General features: G+C 43.2%; 1 protein-coding gene across 2 annotated transcripts in view; it reads right to left on the bottom strand.

The window, feature by feature from the left end:
- Positions 1–23945, bottom strand: part of fbln1 (fibulin 1) — a 44543-nt gene that overhangs the window by 11551 nt on the left and 9047 nt on the right. The window contains exons 4-15 of one of the 2 annotated variants that reach the window (XM_050073421.1): positions 21936–22095; positions 17903–17965; positions 17716–17802; positions 17417–17554; positions 17165–17302; positions 15593–15736; positions 15376–15501; positions 15094–15219; positions 12784–12903; positions 12456–12587; positions 11138–11261; positions 4634–4779 (exon numbers count right to left, since the gene is read on the bottom strand). In XM_050073421.1, the coding sequence (XP_049929378.1) occupies positions 4634–4779; positions 11138–11261; positions 12456–12587; positions 12784–12903; positions 15094–15219; positions 15376–15501; positions 15593–15736; positions 17165–17302; positions 17417–17554; positions 17716–17802; positions 17903–17965; positions 21936–22095 (1504 nt within the window). Of the gene's footprint in view, positions 1–4633; positions 4780–7375; positions 9947–11137; positions 11262–12455; positions 12588–12783; positions 12904–15093; positions 15220–15375; positions 15502–15592; positions 15737–17164; positions 17303–17416; positions 17555–17715; positions 17803–17902; positions 17966–21935; positions 22096–23945 lie in introns of those variants that run through there. The other variant, XM_050073422.1, reaches the window with a different exon arrangement.

The raw sequence follows: 23945 nt of genomic DNA, 5'->3' as shown, positions 1-23945 counted from the left end.
TTATTGTGCACCGAGAGGGTCACAGGAAGGTTGAGGCTTTTCAATGCTGTTGTTCAGCTGAAGGGCCTCGAGTCCTTTACACCCCAACTCAGAGCTTATGGGAAATGACAAGAGCTTAACTCCCCGTGATGTTGAGCATGAGTGTGTCTGAAACATGCACTGCATGCCAGCCAATAGATGCTTGTCAGCTGTCACTGTCTGCGAGTGATTACCGTGGTTACTCATATCCAACCAGCATGGCACTTACTCTCTGGTGTGGGCCAGCCAAGCCCAGGACTGCATGGAGAACATCATGGAATAACTAATTTGGAGGTCAGAGGTAGTCATATGGATTCTGACAACTGCAGGAAAATGCATTTGATGGGAGCTCGGAGATTAAGGAAGATAAAGCAGAGCTAAAGAGAAAAAAAGGCTGAGGACCGCATTGACACTAAATAAACCACGAGTTATCATGCAGCCTACAAATTCGTTGTCTCTAAAGATTTTAACAGGCACAAATGAAGCCTCAAATACGGGCCTTTGTGGGTTAGTGAAACTGTAGAGAGTAGAGGGATGCACTGAAGAAATATTAGGAGATGAGATGATCTGTAAATTTAAAAAAAATTACATTAACGCAGAAGTTCAACATTTTGGGAAATAAATGTATTTGATTTCTTGCCAATAGTTAAATTAGAGAATTGATACGACTCTTATATCTGTGCAGTAAATATGAACCTACAGCCAGCAGCTGGTTAGCTTAGCATAAACACTGAAAACAAAACGAAACAGCTAACCTATCCAAAGCTGGGGAGTTGCACTTTGACTGACTGTCCACTTTGGCTTTTAGATTAATGATTAAACATGTTAAGTAATGAGTCCAAGAGAGACTGGTGCTGTAGGTGAGTCGGGGTCATTCCTACGTTCCCCAGATTTATATGGCACATAATGGGAACATGACAAATGCTCCTACGTTCCTCAGTTCTACCAGGGTTCTACGTTCCCATGGTCCTGTGTTCCCCAGGTTTATAGAGCACGTCATGGAAACCTGACGAAGATGTTCCCCTGCTCTGTATTCACTATGACATGGGCTAGGGTTAGATAAGTGATCATGATTCTGAGTCATGAAATTGCACTGGACTTGGCCTTAATAGTACATTCTCTACTCTCTGAACTAGTGGGACACTCAAGTACTCTTTTTGAATAAAGAGTAACACCCAAACATATTTCAGCTCTAAAAATAAGGACTAGTCAACCAATAGATTTACAAATTAAATAGAGGAAGAAAAACAATATATTAAAAGAGACAAATTATTATCAAGCATTTTACGGTTCAGAAATCAAAAGTAGCTGACTACTGCCATTTCCAAAGATAAGGAAAGGATTAGGACGTGTAGGATCAGGTTAGTTTACTTGAAATGTGAATATTTTCATATATTTTAATTCAAACGGGTTTAATTTGAAACAAAAACAATAGGAGGTTTACTGTGTTTAAACAGATTATTAAACACAAACCTGGTAAACATGGCCCCTGGGAAAATAGGACCTTGGAAACATAGGAATATAGGAACATAAGACCTTGGTAATATAGGGCCTTGGGAACATAGGACCTTGGAAACATAGGACTTTGGGAACATAGGACCCCGGGAACAAGAAACCTTGGGAGCACAGGACCCTGGGAACAAGAAACCTTGGGAGCATAGGACCCTGGGAACATAGGGCCTTGGGAACATAGGAACATTGAACATATGACCATGGAACCATGGAAACATAGCACTTTGGGAACATAGGATACTGCAAACATAGCACCTCAGGAACATAGGGCCATGGGAACATAGGACCTTGCGAAAATAGGACCCTGGAAACATAGCACCTCTGTAACATAGAACCTTTGGAACATAAGACCCTGGGTACATGGAACTCTGGGAACATAGGACCTTGGGGACATAGGACACTGCAAACATAGTACCTCAGGAACATAGGGCAATGGGAACATAGGACCCTGGGTACATGGGACTCTGGGAACATAGAACCTTTGGAACATAGGACCCTGGGTACATGGGACCCTGGGAACATAGGACCCTGGGAACATAGAATCTTGGGAACATAGGACCCTGGGAACATAGGACCCTGGGAACATAGGGCCTTGGGAACATAGGACCCTGAGAACATATAACCTTTGGAACATAGGACCTTGGGAACATAGGGCCTTGGGAACATAGGGACTTTGAACATATGACCACGGACCAGGGAATCATAGCACCTTGGGAACATAGGACACTGCAAACTTAGCACCTCAAGAACATAGGGCCATGGGAACAAAGGACCCTGGGAACATAGGACCCTGGGTACATGGGACTCTGGGAACACTGGGTACATGGAACTCTGGGAACATAGGGTCTTGGGAACATAGGGCCTTGGGAACATAGGGACTTTGAACATATGACCACGGACCAGGGAATCATAGCACCTCAGGAACATAGGGCCTTGGGAACATAGGACCTTGGGAACATAGGACCCTGGGAACATAGAACCTTGGGAACATAGGACCCTGGGAACATAGGACCTTGGGAACATAGGATCCTGGGAACATAGAACCTTTGGAACATAGGACCCTAGGTACATGGAACTCTGGGAACATAGGACCTTGGGAACATAGGGACTTTGAACATATGACCACGGACCAGGGAATCATAGCACGCTGGGAACAAAGGACACTGCAAACATAGCACCTAAGGAACATAGGGCCATGGGAACATAGGACCCTGGGAACATGGGACTCTGGGAACATAGAACCTTTGGAACATAGGACCCTGGGTACATGGGACTCTGGGAACATAGAGCCTTTGGAACATAGGACCCTGGGTACATGGAACTCTGGGAACATAGGGCCTTGGGAACATAGGACCCTGGGAACATAGAACCTTGGGAAGATAGGACCCTGGGAACATAGAACCTTGGGAACATAGGACCCTGGGAACATAGAACCTTGGGAAGACAGGACCCTGGGAACATAGAACCTTTGGAACATAGGATCCTGGGTACATGGAACTCTGGGAACATAGGGCCTTGGGAACATAGGGACTTTGAACATATGGCCACGGACCAGGGAATCATAGCATGTTGGGAACAAAGGACACTGCAAACATAGCACCTCAGGAACATAGGGCCATGGGAACATGGGACTCTGGGAACATAGCTGTGCGCTAGATGCGTAGTCGCGGTTATAGCCGCAAAATTCGTGTCTATCGCCTCATTGCTCGAGTTGAAAATATTGAACTTTTGAGGTGAATTCGCGTGACACTGTGCCGCGAAAGCCAATCAGTGTTGAGATTCTCCACACTGTGCCGCGAAAGCCAATCAGTGTTGAGATTCTCCCGACGTCACTGACCTCAGTGACGTCTTGACGCCCTGACGTCCAGTTGTTGACACAACAAACTGCTACTCACCGGAGACAGATGGACAGGCGCTCCGCAGATGAAATGGAGCGCCTGTAGCTGGTGTCCTGCCGGGAGATCCTGAAGTACCGCTGAAAGCGGCTATCATCCAGACAGAGTTCCTGGAGGAGGTGGTGAAACTTGCAGAGCTTGATGTGCTTCTGCAGGATAGGGTGAACCCCAAAACGACGGCGTTTGGCCCTTCCAGAGCAGGTACAAAGCAGCGATGGTGGTTATCTCAGCCATGGTTGAGGAGAGAATGGCTGTTATCTAGTGAAAATGGGCGGGCTCGCTACTTGGGCGACTGACGCGATAACGCGAATTAACAAAATGGTCCGGCGTCCAAACTCACGCGTTACACGCGTAATTTGCTTCACTCGCGCCCGGTGTGAACGCACAGTAGAACCTTTGGAACATAGGACCCTGGGTACATGGGACCCTGGGAACATAGAATCTCGGGAACATAGGGCCCTGGGAACATAGGACCTTTGGAACATAGGACCCTGGGAACATAGGGCCTTGGGAACATAGGACCCTGGGAACATAGGACCTTTGGAACATAGGACCCTGGGTACATGGAACTCTGGGAACATAGGACCTTGGGAACATAGGGCCTTGGGAACATAGGGACTTTGAACATATGACCACGGACCAGGGAATCATAGCACCTTGGGAACATAGGACACTGCAAACTTAGGACCTCAGGAACATAGGGCCATGGGAACAAAGGACCCTGGGAACATAGGACGCTGGGTACATGGGACTCTGGGAACATAGGACCCTGGGAACATAGCACCTTAGAATCATAGAGCCTTGGTAACATAGGAACCTAGGAACATAGGGCCTTGGGAAAAATAGATCCCTGGGAACATAAGACCCTGGGAACATAGATACGCTCCCAGTGAGTTTTATTAACTGTGGACAGAACCAGGTCAGCCGTTTCCCCGTTTCCAGTCTTCTATGCTAACTAGCTGACAGCTAGAGTTTTGTAATTACTTATAAATATGAGATCGTTATCAATCATCTCATCTAAGTTGGCAAAACAGGGAAAAGCGCTTTTCCCAAAAATGTCAAGCTGTTCTGTTAAGACTTGTTCTTTCCCAATGAACTTTGTATTACATATCATTTTGTTTTTACACTTCTTCTGCATGTTTGCCCATCTGGATCACTCCAGAACTTTCCATCATTAGTATAGACATAAAAAATGAACTTGCACCTACCCTCTGGCCTTGTGAACTCTCTGAAGGTGGGCAAGGAGATGAAGGTGTGGGATATTGAGTGCATGGGGTCCAGAACACAAGCGACGTCATTGGGCTGACAGGACTTTACACAGCGAATGGTGTCAGAGCGTTGAAGCCTCGCCACTCTACAGGACAGAGCAAACGTAGACACCCACAAAAAAGGGGAAAAAAAGAAAACACACACACACACACACACACACACACACACACACACACACACACACACACACACACACACACACACACACACACACACACACNCACACACACACACGGCCTATGACCTTTAGGTAATGTCTATATAAAGACTTCACCGTCAACCGCCTTTGGTTTCTGAAGCTCACAATAACAGGGCATCCTTGGGAGCAGCCCACTGCGTAATCAGAACCCAGTGGGACAACTCCAATGGCTGCTACACAAACAATATCTGAACAAGACAGCGGGGACACTGGATATAGCAGTCAACATCAAAAACAATCAAATTCTGTGTGGCTTGGAAGAATAATAAACCAACAATGGCCTCAGCTCATGCCGCAGCCAACCTTTGTAGCTTGCCTTGTGGAGACTAGCGCTGCCATTGATGCTTTTCTGATGCACTATTTCAAGCTGTGTGGGAAATGAATTACTACACTCACAGAGAATGATCCACAACCTGCTCAGGAAAAATATTTGGATTTGCTGAGCATCCCCGGCTTCACATCAGATAATCTCTTGAGGAGGATTTATGGGGCAAGGGAGTGTTCTAAAAGACTCCTAAATTGTGAGCAACATGACTAGACAACTCCCCAGCCTCTCCCCAGGGCAGCTCTCATCCTATTATTTAGGGCTTTGTTTATTCCACAGACTAATCAGTGACAGGTCGGAGGGAATGGAGGGCCTCTGCTGGCTCCTAAGGCTAACGCCACCTGAAGTATCGCTATTCACTACCTGTCTGCGGCGTAAGACTTTGAGAGAGGTTTCTAAAGCACTAACAACCTCATAAATCAGGAGTTTGTCTTTGAAATGACGAGGAACTTGTGATCATGAAAGAGCTATTGAAACAAAATAAAAGCCTCCACTTTGACATCCAAGATGTTAAATTTAAGCTCAGTTTTTCACAAAGGAGACAAGTCAGTACACGGTTATATTGGGTTATGAAAACAGCCAAGTTGCCATGTATAAGTCCAGTTAATGTGCATGGCAGCCGTATAGCCACATCGTGAGTCATGGGCCGTGGATCTCTGGCGCTCCTCAGGGGACCTATAGGCTGCAGCTCAAAGCCCGGCCCGGCTTGGGTTGCAGGGCTCCTTCCACGGAGAGCGAGGAGAGAAGCCCCTGACAAAAAGTCAAGCCACCACTGGGTAGGGGCTTGTAATTAGCAATTAGCGGGTGGGTCCAAGTTTTGCTTTGGCCCACGCCAAACCCACAAAATGTTCTCCTAGTTTATAATACCACGGCCTGAGCTGCAGAAAGACCCGAGCGGGGCTCTAGAGGACGAGGTGAAAGCTCTGTTGAGGTAGAGAGTAAATTTACGAGAAGATAATGACCCAGGGTGAACTGCCCCCTTTACACACAGACGGACACTTCAAAGCAAAGGCAGCAAGTGGACCTAATTACAGCTCCATGTGTGTGCCAATGCATGTACATGTCTGCACCAAAACTACCTATATGTGCGTCTATGTGTTTATTTGTGCATGTGAGCCTTTGTGCATGCAAACATGCTTGTGTATATGTGACTGTGTGCGCGCGTGCATGCAGAAATGTACGTCTTCTTCATCTCCCCATGCCTCACGTGGCCCAGCCCAGGAGAAAAACCCCAATACTTTCAGACCAGAAAGAAAAACAGACTTTTTGGATGAAAGTCCTCTGGTCAAGCGTATGGGGCCTTTTATTTTTTTGGTAATTATTATTTATAGTCGGCACATTGATAACGCCCCAACACAAACACTGCAGGGCATCATTCATTCTGTGCGCGGTGATGTTGCTGCACCACAAATTGTTCAGACCACCAGCCAGAGCCCAGAGCCCCATAACTCAATGTCAAAGGGGAAGAAAAAACCTTATGCGCACCACTATGTTCTTATTTTAAGGATATCCCCACTAGGGACCAAGTGCATCCTTACTGGCCTGACAGCTCAGGACAGGAGGAACCTAGGACATCTGAATTTACAGTTATTATAAGCCACAGCCCTCGGGCAGCAGCCTCACAGCACGTCAAACTATTTATACTCTCTCCTGCTGGTGCACATTTCCCTCTCCTTTGCCACTGCATCCCATCGCGTGTCACTTACTCAGCCTTCATTTGGATTATCTGTCTGCTTTGGGGTTTACACCCGCAGTATGCAGTGGAAATCTGTGCATTTCACATTAAGCCTGAAATGTAATGGGAGCTAAAGAGATGTGCATGAAAATAGCTGCCAGAGAAAGACGTATTTGCGGTGCAAGGTAACTGATGTTTGGGAAGTGGGAGTAACAATACAGTAATCGGCCCAGTCTGGCTCTTTTCTGAATGGAATTTGGAGGTGTGGAATTACTTTATGGACTTAATAAATAGTGGAAATTGACATAGATGAAAACTTGTGTGTGTTTCAAAGCCTATTTAAAAATACAGGTCTGGTTCGCTTCTGTGTTCATGAACATTACTGATCCAGGAAACTTTTAAAACATAATAAAATCATGAAATAAATCAGTAATTATCTAGAGCTGGTGTGTTTATTAAAATAACTTGTGTATAGATATTTGTAGAAAATCAACCCTTTTTTTTAATCAGATCACGAAACATACTTTGACTTTAAATATTTGCATCACTAGAGATTTGCATGTGTCAATGGACTTCCTCTTCACTGAAGCTGTTGGAATAATAGTAACATGAAACTATGTGAGGAAGTCTTCTTGCCACCATCTGTGATTTGGCCTCACATTCCAGCTGCTCCCTTCGCTGTATTTGATTAAAGCCCACAATGCACCATTATCAAGAACTGGATTTGACTTGAACATGTGTTATTTCTATTTCAATTTTAATAGAAAACTGTTCATCCAACACATAAACCATAAAATACTGCAAAACGTCAGACTTTATCATGCAACCATCATCAGATTACACTCAGTTGTAGGCAAACTTGGGTCGTTACCATTTCATCATTTACCCTGACCTAGGACGCCACCTAGCGGCTATCATGGTGCCTTACCTCCAAGAAGATACATTCAGTTGGACCTAGTTTGCACTGCTCAATCATTATTCTTAATTCTAGTAGTAAAAATTGATTATGCAAAATGCTACAGTACTAAGAAACTGTGCTTCTTTCTCCTGATTTTGTGTTGTTTTGTTTCATATCCACTCTCAAAAAAGGGTGTGTCATCTTTAACACTTGTTTTGTGTCGAACAGAGTCATATCTGTGGTGATTTATAGCAAAATAAAAGATGAAATAGACAAGGTTTTAACAAAACTGAGAACATCTGCAAAGGAAAATGCAGGTTTATATGGTTTGCCATCCACTACTGTTTTTGGGAGATGATTCAATAATAATAATACTTTTCAAATCAGATGCTAATGCAGAACAAGGTGCAACGAGATGACGGAATTAAAGAAAGAATTATTAAGTCAGACCTCACACAAAGGAAAACAATGGATGTATAATAATGGGCAGCACACTGGACAATGGAAATAGAATTCTAGAAACAGCTGTGTGTTCTTAGAAGAGTTCTGGCAACAGCACTGTGTGGATAAGTGTGTTAAAAGCCATCTAGAGATGATTTAGAGAGTTTGTAGTGGCCTATGCAATGACGGTACGCCATGACTGCATGTCATCATTTATTTGCTGAATCTTTTTTGGAGGGAATTTTTGTTGTTTCCACTCTGTTTTTTTAAACTGTGCAAATTTATAAATGCACATAAAAACAGGTGGGTGGAATCACATCAACTGTGCCTGTTGGTTTGTAGTAATTTGATGCATTGAAAAATGGTGAACAGGAATGGTTTGACATTTTAGGAAATGCAATTAAAAAACTACTCACTTTTCTGTCAAAGTCAACATTAAATGAAATGACGTTGAATGAGGTTAAATGAAACTGTTTTTATAGAAGACAGGATGATGCACAGATATTGTACAAAGGGCGACAGGGGCCGTTAGCAGGGCCGTCCATAAGGGGGGGAAAAAGGGGAAAACTTTATAGGGCCCAACTAAAGATATTTTTAGGGCTTTTTTCCTTTTTTTATTGGGACAGTATTAGCGTGAAAGGGGGATGACATGCAGCAGGGGGCCATGGGATGGAATCAAGCCCCCGTCCGCTACAGCAAGGACAAAGCCTTTTTATGTGGGGCACCTGCTCTACCAGGTGAGCTCCTGGACGCCCTGAGTATGTGTTATTTTGAAGCCTGGTTCATTCTAAAAACCCCTCTCCTGAAAATGGTATGCAGTTTTTTGTTTTTTCTTTTGTATGCAACTGTTGCAAAAAAGTGGACTGCACATGAGCACACAAATGCGCTGATACGAGTGAAGCAGATTTGGGGAGAGCCCACAACTGGAGCTTTTCAGGGGACAAGCCAGTTCTGTGGATGGGACTATTTGTTAGGGGCCCACAGCTCATTTCTGCCCTGGGGCCCCAAGCCAGTTAATTCAGCCATTAGTTTGGGCACATTTTTAGGCATGCCTTACTCTAATCACACAAATCTATGAATGAAAGAAAATGATTTGATTATAACAATGAATTTTTAGTAACTGGAAATCCTAATTTTTATTTATATCTACGCAGAATGTAACATACAGTAGTCTGCATCACCATGCTTCGCTTTGAACATACTGTGACATTATCTCGCAGGCATTTTGTGTTGCGGATGATTTTTTTCTGTTAACTCTACGACACAGTGCATTAAAAAGACACATCCTTTTTAAGAGTGTAATAACTTGTGACCCTGTGTAACTTTAGTGTTTTATTCTACTAGGGGATTGTAAGGTACTCTGGGCTCCTCCTGGGTAACAAACACCAGCACTTTAGCCAGGTACGTGCTGAGCGTGCCATAGCGACGCAGCCTTAGCTCCAGAGATAGATCGAAGTCCTGCGGCTTGTTGATGAGCTTTGCCACCGACATGACGCCGCCAGTGGCCACCTGCTCCGTCTTGAAGAAACCGCCCTCGTTGCCAGAGGTGATAGCGATCTGGATGTCGTCGCCGGCCACGGTGTGGGAGGGGCCCATGCGGAAGATGTTGGTGAAGACGGGGATGTTGGTGGGGAAGGTGAGGTAGTAGTAGGTTATTCTCAGGGGCATGGCCAGGCACTCGACAGACTCATTGCAAAGCAAGCGTTCACATCGACTGCAAAGAGAGAAAGGGTATGGGGAGGGGCGGGGGCGGGGGCGGGAGCGGGGGCGGGGGCAGGATGGGACAAGACAGAACAAAACAGGCACAGGGAGAAGGAGAGAGAGACCAGGTGTAAATTTAATTTGCCGTGCATGGCATGCAGTGGGAGAAACATCAGTCTCTGCAGCGTAAACCTTCGCAGGCCAGTCACGGTGCCCTCTGTGGGATCATGCAAGAGTCACTGGTGCCTCCATAACAGGGTGGTCATACACAGCCTCTACTGTAGCCACTGAGCAAATATCCATATGCATTTCATCATTATAAAACAACAGAACATGCTACAGCCAAAATCTTTTCTCAAGTCATTCCAGCATGGAGCATACTGGACATGCACAGCCTTGAATACCATCTCAATCAGGGGCAGTTTAAAAGGCCTGACATCATTTACCAGTAGGATAACCACTCAAACTTGACTGTGAAACATGGACCTTGCTGTGTGAGTGTTTTTGTGTCAATGTTTGCATTATTTATGTCTGTCTATTGATGATAATATTGCTGGGAGAGCAGAGGACAATGTGTCCCATTAAGCAACAGTCACTACGTTTACATGCACACTAATATTCACCAATATTCTGATTTTTATTTCAGGTCATGTAAACAGCATATTACATTTAAATATTTCTATATTAGGCCTTTTTCTGATTGTAGCATTTTCCGATTAAGACGTGGGATATTCCGGTATTATTTGGGTTTTAAAAGCATTCTTTCGGTGTGTATACAACACATTCGGACTATGCATTTTAAGTTGGGTTTTTACTGCAGTTTGTGACATATAACCTCTTGTCTCTTGCCTTTTTACAGTCAGCTCTGGGCGTTAGACTTTGATATCAACAGGTTAGATATATGGAAATATTGCATTCAAGAAGGTGGTTGAAAAAATAAAAGGAGGTTGTTTTTTAACAGTACAACAAGTCCGCCACTTTGATGCAAAGAAGCAAAATGACAAGCAGCTCCAGCCACTTTTCTATGTCTTAACGTGATTACAACATGTTAAGGCACGTTAATCAGAGTATGTGTGGCTGCATGTAAACAGGAATATTAGTGTAACATTCGTTGTCATTAGCCATGTATTTTGGAATACGGGTAAAAACCTGTATATTTTGTGCATGTAAACATAGTCAACATGCACCCAGTCCAGATACTCACGTCTCTCCAACGCGCCGGTAGTTGTTTGGACAGTCGAAGGACAGGCATCTGAATCCTCCCTGTACATTAAAGCAGCTCTGATTCTCCGCGCACGTGTGTGTTCCCGTCACACATTCATCAATATCTGGGAGTGAAAGGACAAAAAGTGGATTTAAAAACATTCGCAAATTTGTTGCTATGACAAAGTTCAGGAATAAGACCACATTTTTCTCCCACTAATCCAATCACCTGCATGTCGCTAATTTACCCATCTCTGCCTCATTAATTCAATCACCTGCTTGGACCTACATACGTGTGTCTAACCGAGTCTGCACCATTACCTCATCAGCATAGCTCTACTCATACGAGTACGCCCCCCTCAACCCCATCATCCCATTAAACACGACCCTTACCCCATTTTTACTTAATCATCAATCAATCAATTTTATTTATAAAGCCCAATATCACAAATCACTTTACAGAGTGATTTCTAATGATGTCACCTAAAGGAAGCATATATAGAGTAAATAGGATTGGTCCGAGCACAGAACCTTGCGGAACTCCAAAACAAACTTTAGTACATAAGGATGATTCATCATGAACGTGAACAAACTGAAAACGATCAGATAAATAAGATTTAAACCAGCTCAGTGCAGAACCTTTTAGGCCAATTAAGTGATCCAGTCTCTGCAGTAGAATTTGATGGTCAATTGTGTCAAACGCCGCACTAAGATCTAATAAAACAAGTACAGAGACGAGTCCTTTGTCTGAAGCAATCAGAAGGTCATTTGTAATTTTAACTAGTGCTGTCTCAGTGCTATGATGCACTCTAAATCCTGACTGAAATTCCTCAAATAAATTATTATCATGGAGAAAATCACACAGCTGGTCTGCGACTACTTTCTCAAGGATCTTTGACATAAAGGGAAGATTAGATATTGGTCTATAGTTGGCTAACACCTCTGGATCCAGGGTGGGCTTTTTTAGTAGAGGTTTAATTACAGCTACCTTAAAAGACTGTGGTACATAGCCTGCTAATAAGGATATATTGATCATATCTAATATATGAGTGTTAACTAAAGGTAAGACCTCCTTAAGTAGCCTAGTTGTGATGGGGTCTAAGAGGCACGTTGATGATTTAGATGAAGAAATCACTGCGGTCAATTCTTGAAGAGAAATTGGGGAGAAGCAATCTAAATATATATTAGGTCTTACAGCTGTGTTCATCATCTATTCATTCCAAATAAAACTACTTCTATAAAATACATATGGCATGGTTTTTGGTAGTAAAAAAATAACGTATCCTGTGAGCCTGCAACTTTCGTGTAGGATAGCTTACCCTGGCAGCTGCGGCCGTTGGGTGCCAAGGTGTAGCCATTGACAGGACAGGAACAGTGGAAGCTGCCTGGGGTGTTGTGACAGCGATAGGAGCAAATATGACCTCCAGTGGGCAGGGCACACTCATCTATATCTAAAAATGTCACAGAGACAGATAAAAACAAGTCAAACCAGAGAGCAGATAGAAGAAATATATATTCTAACTGCTTATGATTGATCTGTTTCATTGCTTTACTGAATGCGAACACATAAATAGATTCTCCGTAGCAGATTTTAGCTCAGTAGTACCACACATCCTCAAAGTACCTGTTGAAACGGTTCCACTTTACCTTCACAAGTCATGCCATCTATGTCACTGAGCTGGTAACCACGGCGACAGTAACACTGGTAGGAGCCGTACACGTTGGCACACTCTTGGCTACATGGGTTGCTCTCACACTCATTCAAATCTACAGAGAGGAAAAAGTAACAGACCTTTTAAGAATGCATGATTTCAAGGGCCTGAAGTGTGGGATTTTTCCCCCAAAAGTAGCTACCAATTTTTATTTTTAGTTTATATTTTTATTAGAATGTCTGGGGAAATATTTTTGGTCTAATAAAGTACAGTTGGGTATTTGTTAAGTCGGCTACTGAATGCCTGTCTCCATTTCGATGAATGTTGGACTGTGAAAACACCAGGGACATCAATGGAATTATGTCTGCACTGGGTGGCACCAGCTATGTGTAAATTCAAATGTAGCCTTGTTTGATTGATTCTCTAATTAAGATTACATACTACTAACATTTTACAGGTTGCACCAGCTGACATAGTTTCACTGTATGCAGAGTTACAATATAAACTTTAGAGGTATACTGTGCAGGACACGCTCGCCAGTAAATCTGACGGTAAAAGCCAACTCCAGATTCACTCTGGTTTGACGTTTCGCTTCGCTATATTAGTGTTGTTTTAGCGCTGTGTGTCTTGGACGCCTGTTAATTACAGTCTGGCACCTGGTCACTACCTTTTTATAGAGTCCTGACCTCAATTGAGTGCTGTGGGGGTACACACCCATAAACATCCTGAGTGCAGAAAATAAGACATGACAGGCAGAGGGCAGAGTCTCTGTAGAAAAATACACTGCCACACACTTCTACTGGGTCATAGGTAATGATGGAGAGGGATTAGTTCTGTATGAGTCTATATATTGTTTTCAGGAAAAGGTTGAGGAGAAGTAAATTAAACAACACATTGCCGTGGCTTTTATTCTCAAAATAGAGATGCTTGAAATTGAATAGGAGTGTCTGTAAACGTGCAAAATTCAGGGCATATATACACATGAGGGTACAGTTACATTTGTTATTCTGCACAGTAGCTGCAGGTTAAGGTTGTACGGTTATCACCTAATCATAATGCTTTGTCCTAATTAACTTACCGTTTTGTTGCTGTTAAAGTTAGCTATTTTTTGCACTTTTCATGACAGGCCACATCAAGAGAAAACATAACTTTCTGCAGTAATATTATATTATATTATATTATATAAAATTAGGAAACGAATGTCATGATAAACAAAATGTTTTGATACATCAATGCACACAACAGCTACAGATAAATAAATTTGCCGTTATGTTAAATTACATAGAAGGTTATCCACATAAGAGTACAGCAACAACTTCATTACACACAAAATAATTCCATGACTTTTACAAAAAAGTATCATCACACATGACATCTTGGTGTGGTACAACAGCTGCTCCGCGGCTGACAAAAAAGCCCTGAACAGATTCAGGAAGTCAGCCCAGAAAATAACACACACGCAGCTACCATCACTTTCCGAAATATATCACACCAGATGCCAACAACGAGCACAGAACATTATTCAGGATATTTCCCACCCAGGTCACATTCATTTCACACTGCTGCCTTCTGGGAGGCGCTACAGATTTATTCAGGCCCGTACCTCCAGATTGTCCCTCAGCCCAGTGATATCAGACAGCTGAACTTGACTAAGCTGAACTGATCACACTTTAGAGGACTGTGCAATATAGTTACTTATGTTTATCGACCGATCGCTGCTTGACTGTGCAATATATATATTTGTTTATTACATTTATGTCTATTTATTATTGTGTGTTGTTGCTGTCTTATTTTAAGTATGTTTTTCTTTTATCATTCTTGTCTCCTTTAATGACCACATGGGGCCTGCAGTTTTGTCATTGTACCATGTATAATGACAATAAAGGCATTCATCATTCATTAAAACTTCCAATGATTTTTTACTAATTCCATGATTTTTCCTGGCCTGGAAAATGTGATTGTTAATAGTCAATGACTTTTTAAGATCATGTGAACCCTATAGTTCCAGCGTATAGTTTAGTGTGGATTTGCAGTCTAATTTAGGACCCTCGCAGCGGATAAGGAAAAACTCACCCCCAAAAAAACCTTTAACAGGGGAAAAAAATGGTAGAAACCTCAGGAAGAGCAACTGAGGAGGGATCCCTCTTCCAGGACGGACAGATGTACAATAGATCATACAGAACAGATCAACATGATAAATGTACAGTAATCCGTATGACACAATGAAGAATAAAAAGAGGGACAGACAGAGAGAAAAAGTGAGACAGAGAAGCTGCCTGTTAGTGTGGAAGGTGAGGTGCCTTACCGTCACAATTCCTGCCATCACCAGCGAGCTTGAAGCCGGTGGTGCAGCTACACTGGTACGATCCAAGTGTGTTCTCACACTTATGAGCACACAGGCGGCCAGGGTAGTGCCTGCATTCATTAATATCTAAAACACAAAGTCCAAATATGCCACAGTGAGAAGATGAAATTATGATAAATGTCTGTTACACACATTGTGACCAGTACTAGGTATACTTACAAGCAAAGCATACATTTGGATTACTTATGTGAGAACATGACGTCAAATCGATCAGCTACTCACCCTCACAGACCCGACTGATGCTGTTGAAGATGTAGCCCGTCTCACACTCGCAGCGGTAGGAGCCTATCAGGTTGATGCAACCATGACCTGCACAGACCTTTTCAGGGCCCTTACACTCATCAATATCTGTGGAGGGAGGGAGAACACCATGATATGCACCTCAGGTAGGTTAGTACAATGCTTTGTTATCTAGGAGCAGTGAGTGTTTCAGTCGTACCAACGCAGCGATTGCCCTCCTCATTGAGGTGGTATCCTCGGCCGCAGTTAACGGAGTTCCTCTGGCACATGTAGGAGCCGACTGTGTTGACACAGGTCTGCCCGCGGTGGCATGGGCCCGTCTGGCTAACACACTCATTGATATCTGAAAACACAGATACAGATAACACTGTTACATCGTGAAAAGATTGCTTTGATCCATCCAATGTCCAATTTGTCAGGTTTCTTTGAGTGCGGTGACCCATTTATTTGAACACATGCTCACCTTCACACAGGTTAAACACTATATGTCCATAATTCACCTCAGGTAAGTTTCCACTTTACAGTTTCACACGCCATCACAGCTAAGTGTTCATTCATCAATTCCAGTTTCAGCATGCTACAAATTCTTCATGCTGCCACAAGGTCAAAAAACAGTTTGCTTTTCCCGTCACACATATGCCAAGTCCTGACATTCTTAATGCTGAGAATAAGCAAATTGAAGATGGTCATGTGTCAGCTGTTCCTTGTGGTTCCTTGTTTGTCTCTCTTTGTGTCTGTGCGTCTGGTTGTGCTCTCATCAGTCCAGTTACCAATCAACTCTTGCTGGCAATCTGCCTGCTCACCTGAAAGCCATCCACTAATCAACCCCAGCAGCCCTGGCTCTGCAGTCCAGTCTCCACCAGATCGTTCGGTCTACCTTGAGGTACCAACTACGGTCTATTTATTGCTTTTTTTCCACTTGGATTTTTTGCCTCCACACTCACTGGTCGCCTGTTTGCCCGCACAACCAACTCTCCTAATGGACACAGGATACGCGAGGCAACCATCGTTCACACGCAAAGGTGTAGTTAAAAAGCAAGTATATCTCTGAGTCTTCCTGTAATTACCAAGCAGTAACCTAGGGGGCAGTAACATGAAGCCAATGTAGGAGTGCCAAAAACTGCAGTTCCTCAAATAGCCACTTGAGGCTGGCTCCAAAAATGACTCAATCCCCATAGACCCCGATGTTAAAATGCCAAACTTTACAGCAGAAATAAACATGTTTACAGCCTGGTACAATTTTCCTGTTCATGACAAATGTCACCTATCACTCACCTTTTACTAAGGCTTAAAATTATGCGTAATTAAAGGCATGGCAGCTTTAAGTGACAGCCTGTCTAAGAATAGTGTCTTCGATTCAACCCTCGCTCCTCCACAGCTCCAACCCCGCGTTCAAATATGGTTACCTCTGTCTCCAAAAATCCAAGATGGCGATGGCTAAAATGCCAAACTCAAGGCTTCAAAATTGGAGTCCACAAACCAATGCTACATCCATTATTTTTGTACAGTCTGTGGTCATTACAGAATCAGCTACTGTACTTCCTCCTGCCCTGCAGTAACCCCTCCCCTGCCATTCCACCTGCTCTCCATGTCTCTGATTAGTCTTGCAGTATTGTGGTCCACCTGCATTCTGTATTTGCCAATTTATCTTGTGTGTGTCCACCTAGCTTACCACTGTTATTCTGCCAGTTTATTCACAGGCTGTGCCTAATATCACCAAAAATACATCATATAAAATGTTTACTTGCTGTTGTAGTAGTAAGGTGCTTACCAATGCAGCTGCCAAGGGCATCCTGGATATATCCAGCACCACACTTGACCTTAGGGACACAACGGAACGACCCCTGGGTGTTTTGGCACTCAAACTCTGGGCCACAGTTATGGATACCAGTCTCACACTCATCAATATCTGGGTAAAGAAATCACAGACAAAAATTCCATTGAAGGCCAGCACCTAAAACGATAAAAAACAACCAACTAAGATACACAGTAACAGAGGCAGACTGAGGACAGTTTGACTGACCTTTACAGTTGTTGTTGTCAGTGAGTTCATAGCCAGTCCCACAGCTGACCTCTCTCTGGCAACGGAACGAGCCCTCTGTGTTGATACAGCGCTCTCCTGCTCGACAGTTGCTGGCTCCCAGCAAACACTCGTTGATATCTGAGAGTGTGTGAAAGCAGAGGTTCACTTATTGTGCTGATGTTTCCAATAGTGACACGCAGTATTACAGCATTTGTATCACAAAACTTTCGCAATTATAACTCTCCTCTGTGCTCTTAAGTCTCTGTTTAAAGTTGAAGATGGGAGGGACTATTACTCACCCTCACAGCTCTTTCCATCTGGCTTGAGTTTGAAGCCTTTGTGGCAGGTGCAAGTGTCATTGCCTACACAGTTATGAGCACATTTCCCTAAAAAGAATCACAAACAGGTTGATAATTGATTGCTGAGCTTGCAAGATTAAATAATTTAGTTGTAGAAAAGGTTGTTTATTGACATATTATACTATACCTTGGCACAGATCATTTAATACTGAATTATCTCCACTGTCACTGATGCCATCCTTGTTTGGTACTGCATGAAAGAAGAAAAACATGTTTTTATGTCTTGCATCTTAAAGGGATAGCTTGGATTTTTTGAAGTAGGGTTATATGTTGTTCCAGTCGGCACGCCCTCAGTTTAGAGAAGCAGGCTGCAGTCCAACATGAAGCTAAGCAATGTACTGCTGGGGATTGGGGTCAGCAACAAAACATATTTTAGTCACCCCAAAAAAAAGTCCCACCCAAAACAATCAGTATCAGTTTAAGTGTACGCGATATTGAGAGTACTTTCACCAGTTTACTTTTCCGTCACACTGCCCATTTTGTCAGGGAAGCTGTTAAGTTCCCCATCTATGCTCTCATTAAACCAGGCTCCATTGAGAAAAACAGTAATTTTGGCTCGCTGACCACAGGAGCTGCTGGTGTACCACTGCTTTGATCAGTTAGTTAGTTAATGTTATGGTGCGACTCTGGTGAATCCGAACTAAGCTTTCTTAATGCCAATGTCACACAATAGCTCAAACAACCAAATGGATAGAGGCAGTAGTAGATCAGCAGCTCCTGTGTTCAGCAGTGTTAAATCACTGTTTTTCTCAATCGAGTCTGGCTTTGAAGAAAGTGATATAACGGCTTCATTTTCCTGTAAATCACCATCTGATGTTAAGGTAAAGCAGTGAAAATACTTGTGGGAAGTGGGAATTTTATAGGTTGCTAAAATATGTTTTGTTGCTGACCCCTCTACAGCAGTACATTGCTTAGCTTCCATGTTGGACCCCAGCCTGCTTCTCCAAACTGGGGGTGTGCCAACTGACATTTACTGTCTATGGATAAGTAACCCATACAACTCCATATCAAAAACACTGAACTATCCCTTTACCACCTTATACCTTTATCTAAAGAAGCAAAAAATGTTTTTTTTCAGGGCTAGCTATTTCCTATATCCAAGAAGCTTCTTCAGTTCTAACAGACAGTTTAAACTCGAACGCACCCTGAGATCGGATTTCCAACTCGGAGCAACCGCATCAACCCTGACTTACGAATTCAAGATGGTTTCCGGTCACATACATAGTGAGTAAACACTCTGCTAAAGTACTGTTTATAGCAATTTTATCTTATTTGTTTTATATTAGGTCAGCCATACCCATAGTACTGTTCAATTTTTATCCGTGGGCATGTTGCTACACTGTCTGTATGTGCAAAATACCACATAGAGCGTTTTTATCAACTGATATTGCTAACAGTGGCTACGGCTAGCCCAATGGTAGAATGGTAACGTTCTTGCGGGTGTCCATGTTTTGTTCTGACTTGTCCACCATTGTCAACTAGAATGCAAAAACTGTTGTCAACTCAGAGGTGACGTCATTCCCACTTCCGACTTCCGACCTCCGAGTACAAAACGAACGCACCATAAGCCCTTTCAGAGTCGTTAAGGTCAACTGTGTGTCGTTGACCCACCCGGCCATTTTGTGTGTCGTTAAGGTTTGATGGGTTCAGGGTGGGTGAATGGGTGTTCAGTTGTCTGGGGATTGATCTCAAGATTGCATTGTAGGTGGGTGATAGTGGTGTTGTTGGCCACTTCCTCTGTTTAACGATGGTCATTTGATTACCATGACCTGGATAACTGAGAGTCTTCATTAACATCCTCTGCTAATTCTATTGCCTTGTAAGATTTCCGATGGCCTTACTGTGGGTGAACGAAAAAACAAATCAGAGCCGAGAAGTCTCTAACGCAGCTGTAAATCCAGTCAATTACTGCTCATGAACTGCAGTCAAACTGTCAAATTGACCTATGGCTAAGTCCCGCCCTCAAACGCGATGAGCCAATCACAGTGTGTATAGCCATTCCCATACACTCGGACATTCTCTGCCTGGACGTCCATTGAAATGCATTACAGAAAGTCAGTTTTGTTCGGTTTTATGAGCTTTTTCGGAGATTTGAAGTTTAAAAATGGTCAAACGGTGTGCATGGGGTACATGCAACTCTGACACAAGGTATCCTGAGAGGCTGGGCGACCAGGTGTATTTTTTACACTTTAAACCACATCTCAACCGAGAAAAGTGTCTCCTTTGGATAAAGTTGTGTGGTAACGTTAGACCACAACATCAACTCAACGTGAATAAGATTAACAATGATGTCTACATCTGTTCTAAGGTAAGTCAACATTGTGTTTGAGGCAACATATTGTCACTTTGCTGGAAAGAAATATAAAGTTATCTTTAACATCTCTAGCTAACGTTAGCTAAAGTTAGCCTAACGTTAGCTCCTAGCTGCGTTGTTCATCATGTCACCTTGTTTGCTGGGAGTTCATTAGCCTATTTTGTTCTAGTTTTGTACTTTGGTGATCGTACATCATTGTTAGCTGTTGTCCAAAGGGCTCTAGTTAAGCTAACGTTAACTTCTGGAGCTTAGCTTCATTAACTTATCTGTAATGGCAGAGATAACAAAGGTTGGCAAACGTTATGCTGAATGATTCAGTGTAAATACTGTAGCACCAAACTAACGGAGAGACACTCTTGGTAAAGATGGTAAAAAGGCCGTTATCCTTTTCTCATATTCTGAGCCAAAAACCTTAACTTCAGTGGCACTTTAACTTGTTGTCTTTGATGGTGACGGCAACCAGATGCGGTTCACAAGCGTACACTGTGACCTGTAAATTTTGGCTTGTAATTTAAGCTTTTCATCGACCTTCTCAACAATAAAATGATGAATATATCCCTCCAATGCGTAGTTTAGGCCCTTTTGGTTACTTCTCAATGACATCTGATCGTTATGTCCCCAAAAATCATCAATTACCTCCTGCGAAATGCCGTGTACTGTGACACCTGCCATAGCGCCGGTCACTGAATGTTGATAGTTTGTCCGAGTGAGTGGAGGGGGGCGTGGCTTAGCCATAGGTCAATTTGGCACATGAATCAAGATTCTGGAACTGCATTGTTTATTTCTCACCTAAATATTTTCAGAAAAATATTTTAGTGTACTGCCTAACTGAAAAAGAAAAAAGTTTGCTCCAACCAGTGGGCAATGCTAAGTTCTCGGCTCCACTGTATCCAACATGGCGGTCAGGTCTCAAACTTTCTTATTTTACTGTTAAACAGTAAAAAAATAACCTTAGAATAAGCCGTTTATATCTACATGATAAGTGCAAAAATATGTTTCTGAAAATATTTGGGCGAGGAATATGCAATGCAGTAACAGAGCCTTGATTCATATTTGATCAGCGCTGCCTAGTTTGACTGCAGCTCATGAGCAGTGATTGACAAGATTGACAACGATGTTCAAGACTCCTCGGCTCTGATTGGTTGTTTTCAGTGCACTGCAGTAGATTCTTGCAAAAGGCAGAAGGAAGGGAGGAGGGACTTTATGTTTTTCACAGATAATCTGTCTCGTGTACTTCTCTCAGAGTATAGTGACAGTTTCAGCAAATATAATACAAGTTATTTTAAAAGTGTTACCAACTGTAGCTTTAAATGTCAGATGGCATAATATCATTAATGCCATAATAATATTCAAGACCAAGGTGACATTTTCAAATATCTCTTTTGTCTGTCCATCACTCCAAAACTATTAAATGGGATAAATAAAATCCACAAATCCTCACAAATGAAAAGCTGGAACTGGGAAATCTCTGGCATTTTTTTCTGGAGTTTCCATGAGTAACACACTAAATGCCTACCAGCTCCAGAGTTGGTGTCCTTTAGCTGAACCTTGTTTGTGTTTAGGCACAAGCCAAAAGATGGCAGCAATGACCTCAAATATCCAGGAGGGGGCAGTGTGGGCTCATGTTGACAACACCAGCTGTGCTCTGATTTCTACACTTAATTATTCTTCCTTCTTCTGTTTATCTTCCAATATTTTAAAATTCAATTTAAAATGTTGGGCACAGGTTTTCCCTATTTTTTTTCCTGTTTTTCTACCTGAATATTAGCATGCTGATTTGATGGAAGCAAACTGAAGGAAAACATTTTTACATTTGGCCTACTTCATGCTTGTTTTTTTAACCCACATTCAGTTGTTGTCGTGGGTGTGGTCTGGTTGTCTGGGGCTGCATCCATGCAGCAGGCTCGGGACACCAGGCCACACTGGTAACCCACTGACAGGTTGTGGTCACAGGTTAGGCCGTTCTCCAGGGACGCCTTCCCCAGAAGACAGCAGTCGCAGCACATCTACAGAACACAGGGAAGAATAAAATAGAATAACCTTTGGTGCATAACGCAGACTTAGCATGCACAAGAACATTTTATTTTTTTTATACATAAAGGAGAGGAAAAACACTGTCACAGAGAATCATCACACCATTCAGCTCTCTAATGCACCCGGGCAAGTGAAACCAAAACTGCAGACGAGGAAAAAGAAGTTGTGGGATGATGATGATGGTTGGTAAAATACTGGAGGTAGATGAGACAAGCTTTTTATTCTGACAAATGAGGAGGATGTGAGTCAGACAGACAGCCAAGCTCTCAATCAACCCAACAGACAAAAAAGGAGGCTGATTGAGAAGACATTCCAACTGACAGGCTTCAGACAGACAGATGAAAAGCAGTAAGTCAGTGAGCGAGACGGACAGAGAGACAGACAGTGATGAGATGACATCATCCCCTCTGGCTGAAGCGTGCTCAATCAATCATTATGGCAGCCTGGTAATGTCAGTCGGGGAGGGGGATGAAAGGTGCAGAGAGTGGGGGATGGTGTGTTTGTGTTGCAGTTTGGGCAACGAGGGTATGTACGTGAAGTGTAACCAGGTGTGGTGTATTTGTGCAGTGAGGGTGATAGCATGACTTTCAAATATCACAGCTCTATCGGTTGTGCAGCAGTAGTCATTAAATGCTACTCAGTCTGTCTGTGTTTGTTTCTGTGGCTTTTACTCTGTCCCAGAAAAGTAAATCATTTCAGTACAGAGTGACCCGCAGAGGCTGGAGGAAAACCAGGGCTCGGCATGTTCAGAACTGTGCAAACAAAAAATGTGTCCACAAAGCCAAAGCTGTCCTGTCATGAATATAATCAATAGTTTTGGTTTTACTCTGCTTAAAGCAACAGATCAGCAAGGTTACATAACTGGGGTAGGTCAAATCATGTTGGATATCAGTTGTCAGTCTCTCAAGGTGGGGACTTCCATTGAAAACCTACACACTTAAAAGATAATCCTATGTAAGTCCCGCCCTCAAAGGAAGACTGGTAAATCATGGGCCAGCGTCGGCCAGGGTCTGCTCAAGGTGGGAATTTTGTGCTCTTACCCCGCCTCACTATTTTTTTGTAAAAGGTACGATTGCAGATTGAGGGGACAGAGCTGTCTCGCCTTTAAGCTGGCAGCAAAGGTAATGACAGCGCCAAATCGATGTCTGCATAAAAGGGACAGCTGGCAGGATGGGATCATGGACAGGACAGGTGTGACAGCCGCTGCATTTCGCTCTGTTGACGTCATTTGGAGCAGAATCCTGCACAGGTTTTTGAAAACCCGCACCCGCCCAGATCCATAAAGCTCAGTACCAGAACCAACCATCACTATGTCTAAGTCAAAGCCGCACCCGCCTGCACCCATTAATACAAGTCCCACGACCCAACCTACACCTGTGATTAAACACACACAGGCTACAGTCACTCACATTAAGCTGGGCTTTCCGTTCTGGAATTACAAATCACACGGACAAAAAGTCTCCTCCCACCACCATAAAACCTAAAAGGATCCTCTTTGAGTGTCTGGAACTCGATGTTCGCTGCCACCTCATCCTAAAGCCTGATTTATGGTCCGGCAGTGTACCTACGACGTACCTACGTCGTTGCCGTGACGCCGTCGTGAACCTTTCGAACTTCTCCGTCACTCCATTTCGTCTCGGTGCAATTCACCGCCAGAGCGGTATGGGGCTGCGTTCCTTTCCTGAATGGTTATCGTCATCTCTAGTTGATTCTTTGTTTAGCTTCCGGCTTTTCCGGTCACAGTGAACAATGGCGACCGAGAGAGAGAGAATCTTGCTGGAGTTGGAGTTGTTGGATGTCAAAGAAAGTATGTTAACACTGC

The sequence above is a fragment of the Epinephelus moara genome, chromosome 20 (assembly GCF_006386435.1).
Source record: "Epinephelus moara isolate mb chromosome 20, YSFRI_EMoa_1.0, whole genome shotgun sequence".
Taxonomy (NCBI): Eukaryota; Metazoa; Chordata; class Actinopteri; order Perciformes; family Serranidae; genus Epinephelus; species Epinephelus moara.
This window is presented reverse-complemented; position numbering and strand designations above follow the sequence as displayed.